General features: G+C 44.4%; 1 protein-coding gene across 1 annotated transcript in view; it reads right to left on the reverse strand.

The window, feature by feature from the left end:
• Positions 1 to 16054, reverse strand: part of slc30a9 (solute carrier family 30 member 9) — a 233118-nt gene that overhangs the window by 79247 nt on the left and 137817 nt on the right. Inside the window, exons 13-14 of the mRNA XM_070860729.1 lie at positions 10062 to 10077; positions 8901 to 8972 (exon numbers count right to left, since the gene is read on the reverse strand). Coding sequence (XP_070716830.1) covers positions 8901 to 8972; positions 10062 to 10077 — 88 coding nt within the window. The remainder of the gene's footprint in view (positions 1 to 8900; positions 8973 to 10061; positions 10078 to 16054) is intronic.

A 16054-nucleotide genomic window follows, 5' to 3' on the forward strand; every position in this document is an offset into this window, starting at 1 on the left:
TTAAATCACTGCAAGAGACTTTTAAAATAATTAATAAAAACCCATTTACTTACCTTTTTTTGCAGGGCTACTTACCTACTGGCCAGCTCCACTGATCCTTTTTTTTTTCAAACTTGCCTACGGGCCACCGCTGAGCCAAAACTCAGGCGATGGCAGTCTATGGATAGTGCACACTGGCGCTCTGCTCCCCAGCGGTACTTCGAAACCGCCAGCAGAACTCAGCTGTGGAAAATTTCGCCGACCCGGTTCTCGCCCAAAATGGCCAATAACACCAAGAAACCAGGCAGCGAAGCAATGGAAATTCTAGCCCATTGACACTACCATGTTTCTCAAGCAACTAACATGCCACTTAACCAGTACAATTGAAAAGTTCATTAATCAATCAATGGAATGTGCAATATAGGGTACGGTTATGTTACTGGACTAGTAATCATGATGCCTGGACTAAAGATCTGGAGATAAGAGTTCAAATCCCACCTCGACAGATAATTAAATAAATCTGGAATAAAAAACTAGTATCAGTAATGGTGACCATGAAACTGCCGGATTGTTCACTAATTTCCTTCAGGGAAGGAAATCTTGGTCCGGGCTATATGGGACTCCAGATCCACAATGTGGATGACTCTTTAACTGCTCTCTGAAATGAAGTTGTACCAAACTGCTCACCACACGGACTGCAGCGGATAAAGGCGGTGGCTTACCTCCACCTTCTCAAGGGCAATTAGGAATGGGCAATAAATGCTGGCTTTGCCAGCGACGCGACATCCCATGAATGAATTTTTTAAAATTGCATTAAATAGCTCAACAAAAATGGAAAAAGAAATTACCCTAGAGGCACAGCCTTTCCAGGCAATCATATATCTTGTTACAGGAGTCAGATACAACTATACAAAGACCTCTCGTGATGTGTATTAAAGTCCGTCTAATCCTGGCAAACTAATCACACAAATTATTTCTTTTTTAGTTTTTGATGGTGATTTCATCATAAACTAGTATATATTTATAGGAAAAATTACCATTTGGCCCAACTAGTCTACGTCAGTGTATATGCTCCACACAAGCCCCCTCCCACCCTACTTCATCTAACCCCATCAACATATCCAGTCTCCCCCACTGAAAGTCAGCAGCCTTTCACCAGCAATGGTGTAGCACTACATAGGAGGACTAGGAGAGGCAAAGGCACATGGAAGAAAGGCACTAAGGAACACAGAATAATGATTAGTTTACGTTTCTATGCAATATAGAAACATAGAAAATAGGTGCAGGAGTAGGCCATTCAGCCCTTCGAGCCTGAACCACCATTCAATATGATCATGGCTGATCATGCAACATCATTCCTGCATTCTCTCCATACCCCTTCATCCCTTTAGCTGCAAGGACCACATATACTCCCTTTTGAATATATCTAACGAATTAGCCTCAACAACTTTCTGTGATAGAGAATTCTACAGGTTCACAATTCTCTGAGTGAAAAAGTTTCTCATCTCAGTCCTAAATGGCTTACCACCCCTTACCCTTAAGACTGTGACCCCTGGTTCTGGACTTCCCCAACATAGGGAACATTTTTCCTGCATCTAACCTGTTCAATCCCATCAGAATTTTATATGTTTCTATGCGATCCTCTCTCATTCTTCTAAATTCCAGTGAATATAAGCCTAGTCAATCCAGTCTTTCTTCATATGTCAGTCCTGCCATCCTGGGAATCAGTCTGGTGAACTTTCGCTGCACTTCAATAGCAAGAATGTCTTTCCTCAGATTAGGAGACAAAAACTATACACAATATTCAAGGCATGACCTCACCAAGGCCCAGTACAACTGCAGTAAGACCTCCCTGCTCCTATACTCAAATCCTCTCGCTATGAAGACCAACATGCCATTTGCCTTCTTCACAGCCTGCTGTGCCTGCATGCCAACTTTCAATGACTGATGTACTATGACACACAGGTCTTGTTGCACCTCTACTTTGCCTAATGTCACCATTCAGATAATATTCTGCTTTCCTGTTTTAGCCACCAAAGTGGATAACCTCACATTTATCCACATTATACTGCATCTGCCATGCATTTATCCACTCACCCAACCTGTTCAAGTAACCCTGCAGCCTCTTAGCACCCTCCTCACAGCTCGCACTGCCACCCAGCTCAGTGTCATCTGCAAACTTGGAGATATTACATTTAATTCCTTCGTCTAAATCATTAATGTATATTGTAAATAGCTGGGGTCCCAGCACTGAACCTTGGCGGTACCCCACTAGTCATTGCCTGCCATTCTGAAAAGGACCTGTTTATCCCGACTCTCTGCTTCCTGTCTGCCAACCAGTTCTCTATCCACGTCAGTATATTACCCCCAATACCATGTGCTTTGATTTTGCACACCAATCTCTTGTGTGGGACCTTGTCAAAAGCCTTTTGAAAGTCCAAATACACCACATCCACTGGTTCTCCCTTGTCCACTCTACTAGTTATATCCTCAACAAAATTTCAGAAGATTTGTCAAGCATGATTTCCCTTTCATAAATCCATGCTGACTTGACCGATCCTGTCACTGCTTTCCAAATGCGCTGCTATTACATCTTTAATAACTGATTCTGACATTTTCCCCACTACTGATGTCAGGCTAACTGGTCTATAATTACCCATTTTCTCTCTCCCTCCTTTTTTAAAAAGTGGTGTTACATTAGCTACCCTCCAGTCCATTGGAACTGATCCAGAGTCGATAGACTGTTGGAAAGTGATCACCAATGCATCCACTATTTCTAGGGCCACTTCCTTAAGTACTCTGGGATGCAGACCCTCAGGCCCTGGGGATTTATCGGCCTTCAATCCCATCAATTTCCCCAACACAATTTCCCGACTAATAAGGATTTCCTTCAGTTCCTCCTTCTCACTGGACCCTCAGTCCCCCACTATTTCCGGAAGGTTATTTGTGTCTCCCTTCGTGAAGACAGAACCAAAGTATTTGTTCAACTGGTTTGCCATTTCTTTGTTTCCCATTATAAATTCACCTGATTCTGACTGCAAGGGACCTATGTTTGTCTTCACTAATCATGCATCAGAGACATGAGCCATTTCGTCAGTGGGTAGTCCTTGTCGCCCAGTAACCACTGTTTGGCATTGTGCCTCAAATACAGATGGCAGTGGACTGCCACAGAATGAAGGCATCATGACTGCTGCCAGGATACTGGGCACTGATCTGCATCATTAGCAAATTAGCTGGATGCTGAGGGAGTGCAATCCCTTTCGGTTGCGGTACATGTCAGAGTTGACATGTGGCAACCACAAAGCAATGCATGTCCAATCAGTGGCACTTTGCACCATGGGGATGCCTGCACTCCTAGCGAAGCCGTGTGCTCGCTCTGCTTGCAGGTCTCTGGCAAGAGAGTACGAAATGCAGTCAGCTCTCTGAGCCTCAATGACCTCCCTTACACAACAACGGACAGCAAACTGCGAAATGTTGCAAATATCTCCAGCTTCAGCCTGGAATGAGCTCAATGCATAAAAGTTGATGACCACACAACCTTCACAGCCACTGGCAATGTGGTTCTCGTCCTTGAACGTGCTGTCGCCTCCAAAATCCGCACCCATCTTTCCCGCAATTCCATGTTTGATTCCCTCCAATCCAGTTTCCGCGCCTGACACAGTACTGAAACGGCTCTCATCCAAGTCACAAATGACATACTTTGCGACTGTGATAAAGGCAAACTATCCCTCCTCGTCCTTCATGACTTGTCTGCAGTCTTTGACACGGTTGACCACTCTATCCTTCTCCAATGCCTCGCCACCATCATCCAGCTGGGTAGGACTGCATTCGCCTGGTTCCATTCTTATCTATCCCATCGTAGCCAGAGAATCACCTGCAACGGCTTGTCTTCCCACCCCCGCCTCATTACCTCGGGTGTCCACCAAGGATCTATCCTTGGCCCCCTCCTATTTCTCATCTACATGTTGCCCCTTTGGCGACATTATCCAAAAACACAGCGTCAGTTTCCACATGTACGATGATGACACCCAGCTCTACCTCACTACCCCTTCTCTTGATTCCTCCTTGGGCTCTAAATTGTCAGACTGCTTGTCCAACATCCAGTTCTTGATGAGCAGAAATTTTCTCCAATTAAATATTAGGAAGACCCAAGCCATTGTTTTTGGTACCCGCCACAAACTCCATTCCCTAGCCACTGAATCCATCCCTCTCCCCAACTTCTGTCTGTGGCTGAACCAGACTGTTCACAACCTTGGTGTAATATTTGACCCTGAAATGAGCTTTCGACCACATATCTGCAGCATAACTAAGACCGCCTATTTTCACCTCCATAACATCGCTCGTCTCCGCTGTTGCCTCAGCTCATCTGCTGCTGAGGCCCTCATTCATCCTTTGTTACTTCTAGACTTGACTATTCCAAAGCAGTCCTGGTTGGCCTCCCACATTCTACCCTACCTATACGAGAGGTGATCCAAAACTCAGATGCCCGTGTCCTAACTTGCACCAAGTCCCACTCACCACTGTGCTCACTGACCTACATTGGCTCCCGGTTAAACAACGCCTCAATTTCAAAATTCTCATCCTTGTTTTCAAATCCCTCCATGGCCTTGCCCCTTCCCATCTCTAATCTCCTTCAGCCTCCTGCGCTCCTCTAATTCTGCCCTCGAGCATCCCTGATTATAATCGCTCAACCATTGGTGGCTGCGCGTTGTTACCTAGGCCCTAAACTCTGGAATTCCTGGCCTAACCCTCCGCCTCTCCACCTCTCTTTCCTCCTTTAAGACACTCCTTAAAACCTACCTCTTTGACCAAGCTTTCAGTCATCTGCCCTAATTTCTCCTTCTGTGGCTCAGTGTCAAATTTTTTCGTCTCATAATACTCGTGTGAAGCACCTTGGGACAAAGAGCAAGTTATTATTTAAAGGGAGAAAAATTGCAAATGCTGCAGTACAGCAGGACCTGGGGGTCATGGTGCATGAAACACAAAAGGTTAGCATGCAGATACAGCAAGTGATCAGGAAGGCCAATGGAATCTAGGACTTTATTGCAAAGGGGATGGAGTATAAAAGCAGGGAAGTCTTGCTACAGTTAATACAGGGAACTGATGAGGCCATACCTGGAATACTGCATACAGTTTTGGTTTCCATATTTACGAAAGGATATACTTGCTTTGGAGGAAGTTCAGAGAAGGTTCACTGGGTTGATTCCGGAGATGAGGGGGTTGACTTATGAGGAAAGGTTGAGTAGATTGGGACTCTACTCATTGGAATTCAGAAGAATGAGAGGTAATCTTATCGAAAAGTATAAGATTATGAGGGGACTTGACAAGGTGGATGCAGAGAGAATGTTTCCACTGATAGGGGAGACAAGAACTAGAGGGCATAATCTTAGAATAAGGGGCCGCCCATTTAAAACTGAGATGAGGAGGAATTTCTTCTCTCAGAGGGTTGTAAATCTGTGAAATTCGCTGCCTCAGAGAGGAGCTTAAGCTGGGACTTTAATAAATTTAAGACAGAACTAGATAGTTAGCCTAACATCTGTGGTTGGGAAAATGTTGGAGTCCATTGTTAATGAAGCAGTAGCAGGACATTTGGAAAAGCAAAATTCGGTCAGGTGAGTGGGCAAAAATTTGCCAGATGGAGTATAATGTTGGAAAGTGTGAGGTCATGCACTTTGGCAGAAAAAAAATCAAAGAGCAAGTTATTATTTAAATGGAGAAAGATTGCAAAGTGCCGCAGTACAGCGGGACCTGGGGGTACTTATGCATGAAATACAAAAGGATAGTATGCAGGTACAGCAAATGATCAGGAAGGCCAATGGTATCTTGACCTTTATTGCAAAGGGGGAGGAGTATAAAAGCAGGGAAGTCTTGCTACAGCTATACAAGGTATTGGTGAGGCCACACCTGGAATACTGCGTGCAATTTTGGTTTCCATATTTATGAAAGGATATACCTGCTTTGGAGGCAGTTCAGAGAAGGTTCACTAGGTTGATTACAGGGATGAGGAGGTTGACTTATCAGGAAAGGTTGAGTAGGTTGGGCCTCTACTCATTGCAATTCAGAAGAATGAGAGGTGATCTTATCGAAACGTGTAAGATAACGAGGGGTTTTGACAAGGTGGATGCAGAGAGAATGTTTCCACTGATGGAGGAGACTAGAACTAGAGGGCATGATCTTAGAATAAGGGGCCGCGCATTTAGAACAGATGAGGAGGAATTTCATCTCTGAGGTTGTAAATCTGTGGAATTTGCTGCCTCAGAGAGCTGTGGAAGCTGGGACATTGAATAAACTTAAGACAGAAATAGACAGTTGCTTGAACGAAAAGGGTATAAGGGGTTTTGGGGAGCGGGCGGGGAAGTGGAGCTGAGTCCATGATCAGATCAGCCATGATCTTATTGAATGGCGGAGCAGGCTCGAGGGGCCGTATGGCCTACTCCTATTTCTTATGTTTATTATGCGGCCTGCTCAAGATGAAAAGAATTTGCACTAAAATTGACACAGAAAATCACGATTGGCACATGTCCAAATTCCAGATGTGTATTCCCTGCAGGTGAGGCTCCACATTGGGAACTTCCAAAACGACTACTTAAGTCTTTAAATTAAGTGTCATTATCAAACATGGCTTTCTTTAAAGCAGGCCTATTGACAGAACTGCTATCAGCATAGTTGTAGGTGTTAGATCAAGGGCTACTGAGATAATGCTCAACAAACCTCATCAATTTACTTTGTATTTGGACAAATAAGTTTGTTACATGTTATTCTCAAATTTATGCTACGTAGTGCATTAACCCAATAAAATCACCGATTTATATTGATACAGAATTAAGCAGCTGTTCCAGCAAATGTTCTGTCTCACCCCAAACAAGAATGTAAAAAAGACTTTACAAGCAGCTAAATTAATCAGTATTTACTTGCCAAGAGAATTTAAGGTGTGTAATAACATGCATTGATGGAGGTGAGCGTATTTTAATGTTTATGTAGTTCTCATCAAAAATAAACTAATTAAACTGAAATAATAACTGAATGACAGATGATCCATACATGTACTGTATAAAATTTACTGAATGGATTACAGCAACTGCCCTTTGAATCATCACTCCATTGGCCCCAATACTTCAGCTGCTGTCGATTTGGTCAACCACTCCCTCACCTTTCATGCCCTAGTCACCAGCAAAACAAAACTCCCATTCTAGTCGCTCCCCCGGTATGGTCCCCAAATTCACTCCTTCAAGTCTAAGGAGAATAGACTTCAGCATATCTGCCACACAACTGGTTTATCCATCTATCACCAGATTTGTCTGGGCCATGTCAAGTGCTATTGGGTCTCAGTCTCCTCCGCCATTCAAAGTTTCTGATCCTATATTCTCTCCATCACAACGGCCGCACCTACCTCAGCCCATCCGCTGTTGAGGCCCTCATCCATGACTTTGTTACCTAAAAATGTAATTACTCCAATGTTCTCCTGGTCAGCCTCCCGTCCTTTACCCTCCATAAACCAGTTCATCCAAAGTTCTGCTGCCCATATCCTAACTGCACCATGTCACACTCATCCATCATCAGTGTCCTCACAGATCTACATCGCATTCTGGACCCGAAGACCTCAAATTTAAAACACTTACCGTATATTTAAAAATCCTTTCATGGCCTTGCCCCTCCTCCAGCCCTACCTCCCCACCCCCCCCTCGAGCTCGTTGTTTCTCCATCTCTTGCCTCTTGTGCACCCCACTCCTGACCACACCATTAGTGCCCATTTCTTCAGTTGCCTGGGCCCGCGCTCTGAAATTACCGTTCCCTCCCTCTATTCCTTTAAGACACTTCTTGAAATCTATCTCTTTCACCAAGATTTTGTTTACCAGTTTTAACATTTCTTTCTTTGCTTGGTGTGTTTTTTTTTAAATGGCGGCTGTGAAGTTCCTTGGTGCATTTTTCTACTTTGAAGGCACTATATAAATGCATATTGTCGTGGCGTCGCAGTTTCAGTACCGTAATATGCAGTTGATGTCCATCAAGACGTGATAGAGACTTAACAGAAAAGAATGAACTGTAATTCAAAAAAGTATGTAATGTCATTGATTCTGTATTATCTGTGCAATAGGTTTGTGGTGCTAGAGGTTAATTGTACTTTTGCTTTGCGGTGATCACTGTCCTTTACAAATAAATGACTCAGTTGGCAGAACCAGCATTTCACGGTTCATGAAATCTCCTTCCACTCAGTTAATATTCATTTCAATAGGGCAACAGAACCAATCCTGAATGGGATCAAGCATGAGCTGACAGTGGGCTGTAATTGTATTTTGGAGTCAGAGGACCACGCCTGTTCTTACAAGTGGCTACCAATAGTCCATTTAGGCTGCTCAATGCCTTGTACAAATGGACGGATTGTGCATGACGCATGCTCCACCCATTTATACGTAGAAATTGCAAACTGGATCCTACAACCAGCGTAGGACCCTAATTTGCATATGTAAGCAGCCGCTCTGCCAAAACAGTTTGGTTTGCAGCTTGTCAGTTAGGGCCTTGAGGTTTCAGCTTTCGGCTGCCTGTTTATCAGGCAAGAAACTGATTGGCACCAATTTTCAACTGCTGGCTAAGAATCCTGAATGAGCCAATTGCCCGTTATTGTCTCAGTGTGAACGGGTATGTGAGTATTCACGTCGCACAAGCTGGAAGGGTAGTTTGAACGAGCCCAAATTAAATGGATCTCACATGTAGAAACAGAGGAATGGACATTTGGAACTTTTGCTTCTATTTTAATTAGTGTTAATATTCAACCCCACTCACATTAACATCTACAGTAAATACTTAATTCAGCTTTGTGAAATATTTCTCTGCACATATACATTCCCTACTCCATGTAGGTGCAGAAAATTTGCGCCTGAAAAAAAAAGTTTACTGTAATATTAAATATAAAACTGGCATACCATACTGATAAAAGGTTATGCCTTTAGCTCGAGCACTCTTTCGGAGTTCATTTATTGCCACCAAGAGCGTTGCTGTAGAGAAAATACAAAATAATTATTTGTCAGAAACAAAATTACAGTACCCTGGAAACTTATAACTATGATTTAAAGCAACAAAATTGGTATGCGATGAGTAAGTAAAAAGTTAGGCAAACTGCAATAAATGCTTTAAAAAAAAAACTATATTGAAAGATGATGATATGGAGATTTATAACTGAATAAATAGACAATTCAGTTTATTAGTTGTGGAAAACAAACGAAGAAAGCAAATAGAGAATAGATAATTGTGAGCATTTACAAATGTTAGAAACTAAAGGTGCCTAAAAATGTATATGATTGTGCGAGTAAAACTTACGTGAAGAATGTTGTGTTTAAATGGTTATTGCAGACGAAAAGTCTCCTCAGATCAAATGAATGCTTAGAGGTGCTAATGTTTTGGTTTCCTAAGGAGGGTACGGAGGGTACAATCTCCCTGTTGCTAAGCAATTATCTGTTGGTTTTAAGTGAAGACTTGAACCTTGTTTATGTATTTTATGTATAATGCGAAGGTAGGATCTGAAGTTAGCTTAACAGAATTGCTTGCGAAGATAATGGATGGAAGTTGGTAGAAGTGAACGTAAACATTTGCTACGTCAAAGGAGGTAACACTCTGAAGCGGACAAATTTCTGGCTTGGGCCTCATGAGATCAAAGAATATGGACAAAAGAGACAAGACACAAATTTCACAGGAAGGAAACCCTGGGAAAATATAAACAGAGAAAGACATGTGGTCAAAATCGTAAGACATCTTTAGAGCGGGCTTTGACACAAGAATCGAGACAAAGAGCTTGATACAGCATTGGATAGCAAGTTTTTAGGGAAACCGCCATAGGTCAAAAGATCTTGACAATATCCCGATTGAGGCCCATCCCTAAAAATAGAATAAAAGTGACCTTCTGAAAGCTTGTACTCAGACGGAAGAGAGAGAGAAAAAGCAGCTCTAGACGAAAGGAAGAGAATTGCTCACATGTATCAACCGTCTGTTCAATTGGATCGGTATCAACTACATGTCACGGTTATGTGTTTTTGCCTTATAACTGATGTGTTACATTCCATCTTCAACTCTGATTAAACACAATTTACCGGTTTGCACTTGAACCTGATTATTTAAATTGACCAGAGATAACCGTAAAGAGGTTATTTCCAACAAATTGGCGAGCCAGATAAGAGTGCAAAAGGGTTATTGTGGTCGAAAAGAGTTGAGGACGGTCTCGGTTTATAAAGATATTTGGCATTGTTATCGGGATGGCAGCTGCATATTTTAGAGACAAAGTTGCGAACAAGTTAGGATAAGTTAGAGGCCCCAAGCGGTAACCAAGATAGTGCAGGGTGACAAGAAGAGTGAGAAGAGTTACTCTTGAGATTTGGGGCGAGATAGCATCCCAGGTAGATGCGAAGAAATGTAAAGTTAAGGAAGCAAGAAAAAGGCTGGCTTACACAACCCACTTATGTGCCATTCGCTAGGGAGGCAAAGTTGTACTCCTGAAAGAGAGAAATGCACAACTTGAAAGGGAGTTACAAGAACTGGCAGGACAGACACGTCACAACCTGTGCCCTTCTGCTTCAAGAGCGAGCCTCGGCAGATGAAGCATGAGTTGCTTCAAGATGCCACCATCAGGCCTATGAGGATAACAAGGCTTTAGAAATTAAAAATGAATCCCTGATCTCGAGGATGGCAGGGGGGCCTTGAGAGAATTACTCCCCTCTGGCGAGCACCGACCACACTCAATGCGAATTACAAATCATGGAATTGAAGGGAAAACTGGGGAGACAAACGATGGCTGTTGCAGCAGTCAGTCACCTTAAACCCAGGAATCCCATTATTAATTTGCACGATCTAACAAAAAAAGCCCAGTGCAATAATAACCCCATCTACCAAAACAGTCCTGCACTCTGCGCATCTCCCTCCCTTTCCAGGACAAACTGCCCCAGTAAAAACCAAGTAGGTTAATATAGTCACTACTACCACTCAATTTGGTGACCTGACACACTCGGATGAATTATTCGATAATGATACCTCCTTTATAGCCTCCAACCTATCTCCAAAGAAGGAAATATCCACTACCAGAAGAAGTTTGACCTCACCGGACTGGCCGAAGAATTGGGGCAAATAAACTGGGGGATGAATCCAGTTGCCTTAACAAGTGACTAGAGTGATTTCCGTCACTGTCACCCCGAGTTGGGAGTTGAAAGACTTAAAACAAATTCTGTTGCAAGTGCCTCACAGCAACTTAAGGCGTCACTCCCACGAGCAATCCATGATAAAAGTAAGGGTTGGTGGAATGTCATGGATGCAATTTGTACCCGTTTAGTGATTAGTGTGCAAAATTAAAGTACATGGTATTGGGGGTAACGTATTGACGTGGATAGAAAACTGGCTGGCAGACAGTGACTAGTGGGGTACTGCAAGGTTCAGTGCTGGGACCCCAGCTATTTACAATATACATTAAAGATTTAGACGAAGGAACTGAATGTAATATCTCCAAGTTTGCAGATGACACTAAGCTGGGTGGCGGTATGAGCTGTGAGGAGGATGCTAAGAGGCTGAAGGGTGACTTGGACAGGTTAGGTGAGTGGGCAAATTCTTGGCAGATGCAATATAATGTAGATAAATTCATACGTTTTCGCCAAGTCCAAACATGATTGTGATAGAAAGTCAGGAGATGAGGACCCTCCCACTCTTCCGTTAAGCAGTATTCCATTCCGGCTGAGAGTAAACCTTCTGTTCGGTCTACTATTGATCCAAGTACAAACATCGGGCAATAATCACACTCGGGTTAGTTATCTAAGTCAGGGACGCTATTGTATCACCACCCCTGCTACCCAATATACCCATGGGCTAGACACCAGTCAGGTCAGATGGCCAACCTTTTGCTTAAGACTACTGAAATGACAAGGGTAGGAAACGTTCACTTGATTCCCGTAAGAACTCAAATACAAATACAAATACAACCCAAATACAAGTAAATATTACTATGCAGCAGGAAGCCCGAGAGGCGGTGGTGAAATTCAGACATCCGATTCCACCTCTAACTCTCAGTTTAAAGTTTATTATTGACAGAAGTAGTACCTCCCAGAAACACTTGGTTAAAATGCAGCAAGACAATGCCCAAATTGAGAAAGCAATGAGCAAGTTAGGGAACCACAAGTAGTGGGAAGTAGCCTATAATGGTAGTCAGCATCCTTGGGCATGAATGGTATCAGCAGCCCTAGTAATTGCTCAATGCCTGATCTTCATAGTTCCAATTATGTCATGTTATTTGAGATGCTGGACCATCGAACCAATAATCTAGAATTGGCACAGTTAGTAGAGATTCATAAATGAGAGGTCAAAATAAGAGTTTTCTTCCTCTCAAGGTGGGGTCTGTTAGAAACTAAAGATGCCTAAACATGTATATGGTTATGCGATTTAAACCGTGATGCAAACGGTGTTTAAATGATTATGTTCTAATTGCAGACGAAAAGTCTCCCTGGATCACATGGATGCTTAGAAGTGCTAATATTTTGGTTTCCTACGGAGGGTACAATATACAATCTTTCTGTTGCTAGACAATGATCTGTTGTTTTTAAGTTAAGACTTGAACCTTGTTTATGTATTTTACGTATAATGCGAAGGTAGGATTTGAAGTTAGCTTAACAGAATTGCTTGCGAACATAATGGATGGAAGTGCATGGATTCTTTAACGCAGTCAAGGCTACCTATGGCCCAAACACCCAAGGTCCTACCCCACTGAGGGTCAAGAACAGAGAGGTACTCATCAACGACAGGGAGGCAGTCAGTGCCCGTTGGAAGGAGCATTTTGAAGATCTCCTTAACTAAGACTCTGTCTTCGATGCAAGTGTCCTCGGCTCCATCCCGCAGCATGCTTCCTGCCACCATCTCAACACAACCCCAGCCTGGCATGAGGTTGAAAAGGCCATCCAACAACTGAAGAGGAACAAGGCCTCAGGAGCAGATGGAATCCTCGCCGAAGCACTAAAGCATGGCGGAGAAGCACTATTGGTGCAAATCCATGTACTCATTTCTCTTATATGGAAGGAGGAGAGCATGCCAGGAGATCTGAGACACCCCGTAATCGTGACCATCTTCAAGAAAGGTGACAAGTCCGATTGCTGTAATTACAGAGGAGTTTTCCTGCTGTCTGCCACAGGGAAAGTCATTGCAAGAATCCTCCTTAATCGCCTTCTCCCAGTGGCTGAAGAACTCCTTCCAGAGTCACAATGCGGATTCCGCCCACAAAGGGGCACAATGGTCATGATCTTCACCGCGCGTCAAATTCAAGAAAAATGCAGGTAGCAGCATCAGCCTCTGTACATGGCCGCCTTTGACCTCACAAAGGCCTTCGACACTGTCAACTGGGAGGGATTATGGAGTGTCCTCCTAAAATTTGACTGCCCTCAAAAGGTCGTCACGATCCTCCGCCTGCTTCACGATGACATACAAACCGTGATCCTGATCAATAGATCCACCACAGACCCAATAGACAGGGTCAAGCATGGCTGCGTCATCACACCAATGCTCTTCTCGATCTTCTTTGCTGCAATGCTCCATCTCAATAAACTCTCCGCTGGAGTGGAGCTAATCTACAGAACAAACGGGAAACTGTTCAATCTCTATCGCCTCCAATCCAGATCCGAGGTTGTCCCAGCCTCTGTCATTGAATGACAGTATGCAGACGACGTTTGCGTTTGCGCACACTTGGAGGTCGAACTCCAAAGCCATCGTCAACATCCTCGCCGAAGCGTACGAGTGTATGGGCCTTACACTGAACATCCGTAAGACAAAGGTTCTCTACCAACTTGCCCCACCACACAGTACTGCCCCTTGCTTTGGGAGTCTCGTGTCTGGCATGTGAACAATGTGGCCTGTCCAGCGGAGCTGATCAAGTGCGGTCAGTGCTTCAATGCTGGGGATGTTGGCCTGGTCGAGGACGCCAACGTTGGTGCGTCTGTCCTCATAGAAGATTTTCAGGATCTTGCGGAGATATCGTTGGGTGGTGTTTCTCCAGCGACTTGAGGTGTCTATTGTACATGATCCATGTCTCTGAACCGTACGGAAGAGCGGGTATTACTACAGCCCTGTAGACCATGAGCTTGGTGGCAGATTTGAGGGTCTGGTCTTCAAGGATTCTTTTCCTCAGGCGACCGAAGGCAGCACTGGCGTACTGGAAGCGGTATTGAATCTCGTCATCAACGTCTGCTCCTGTTGATAAGAGGCTTCCGAGGTATGGGGAATGGTCCAGGGCCGCGTCGTGGATCTTGATGACTGGGGGGGGGGCAGTGCTGTGCAGCGGGAGCAGCCTCCCTGATAAAGTGCAACATCACCACTGACACCTGGGAGTCCCTGACCAAAGAACGCCCTAAGTGGAGGAAGTGTATCCGGGAGGGCGCTGAGCACCTCGAGTCTCATCACCGAGAGTATGCAAAAATCAAGCGTAGGCAGCGGAAAGAGCGTGTGGCTAACCAGTCCCAGTCACCCTTTCCCTCAACGACTATCTGTCCCACCTGTGACAGGGACTGTGGTTGTCGTATTGGACTGTTCAGCCACCTAAGGACTCATTTTTAGAGTGGAAACAAGTCTTCCTCGATTCTGAGGGACTGCCTATGATGATGATGATGATGATGACTGCCTCTCGATTATCAAAATCCATGATGAGGCCTTGGACTACATGGACTATTTTCCATACCTCGGGCGCCTACTGTCAACAAGGGCAGACGTTGATGACGAAGTCCTACACCACCTTCAGTGTGCCAGTGCAGCCTTCGGTCGCCTGAGGAAGAGGGTGTTTGAAGACCAGGACCTCAAACCCGGTACCAAGCTCATGGTCTACAGAGCAGTAGTGACACCTGCCCTCCTATATGCTTCAGAGACATGGACAATGTACAGCAGGCATCTCAAAGCACTGGAGAAGTACCACCAACGTTGCCTCCATAAGATCTGCCAATGGATTTGCAGGATAGGCACATCAACGTCAGTGTTTTCGCTCAGGCCAACATCCCCAGCAGCGAAGCATTGACCACGCTCGATTAGCTCCGATGGACGGGCCACATCATCCGCATGCCTGATACTAGACTCGCAAAACAAGCGCTCTACTCGGAGCTCCGACATGGCAAGCGAGCCCCAGATGGGCAGAGGAAACGCTTCATGGACACCCTCAAAACATCCTTGAAAAAGTGCAACATCCCCAGTGGCACCTGGGAATCCCTGGCCCAAGACCACTCAAAATGGAGGAGAAGCAACCGGGAAGGCGCCAAATACCTCAAGTCTCTTTGCCGGGAGCAAGCGGAAGCCAAACGCAAACAGCACACGTCAACCTAAGCACCCCACCCACCCGTCCCTCTAACCAACATCTGCCCCACTTGTGACAGAGACTGTAAGTCCCGCATTGGACTCAGTTAGTCACCAGAGAACTCATTAGTGTGGACGCAAGTCATCCTCGACTCCGAGGGCCTGCCGAAGAGAGATACAATCTCCCTGTTGCTAAGTGATTATCTGTTGTTTTTAAGTTAAGACTTGAACCGTGTCTATGTACTTTATGTATAATGTGAAGGTAGGATTTGTAGTTAGATTAACAGAATTGCTTGCGAAGCTAATGGATGGAAGTTGGTAGATGTTAATGTAAACATTTGCTACATCATAAAAGGAGGTAACACTCTGAAGCAAGCAGATATCTGGCTTGGACCTCATGAGATCAAAGAAGGATACAGAGAAAAGAGATGAGACACAAATTCCACAGGAAGGAAACCCTGGGAAAATATAAACAGAGAAAGACATGTGGTCAAAATCATAAGACATCTTTAGGGCAGGCTTTGACACAAGAATGGAGACAAAGAACTTGATACAGCATTGGATAGCATGTTTTTAGGTAAACCTCTATAAAGGTCAAAAGGACTCATCAATATCCCGGTTCAGGCCCATTCCTAAAAATAGAATAAAAGTGACCTCCTGAAAGCTTGTATTCACAAACGAGAGAGAGAGAGAGAGCGCGACAGAGAGAAGAGAGAGAGAGAGGGAGGGACAGAGAGAGAGAGAGAGAGGGGGAGGGACAGAAAGAGAGAGAGAGGGACAGAGGGAC

The sequence above is a fragment of the Pristiophorus japonicus genome, chromosome 2, assembly GCF_044704955.1.
Source record: "Pristiophorus japonicus isolate sPriJap1 chromosome 2, sPriJap1.hap1, whole genome shotgun sequence".
In the NCBI taxonomy this organism is placed as follows: Eukaryota; Metazoa; Chordata; class Chondrichthyes; family Pristiophoridae; genus Pristiophorus; species Pristiophorus japonicus.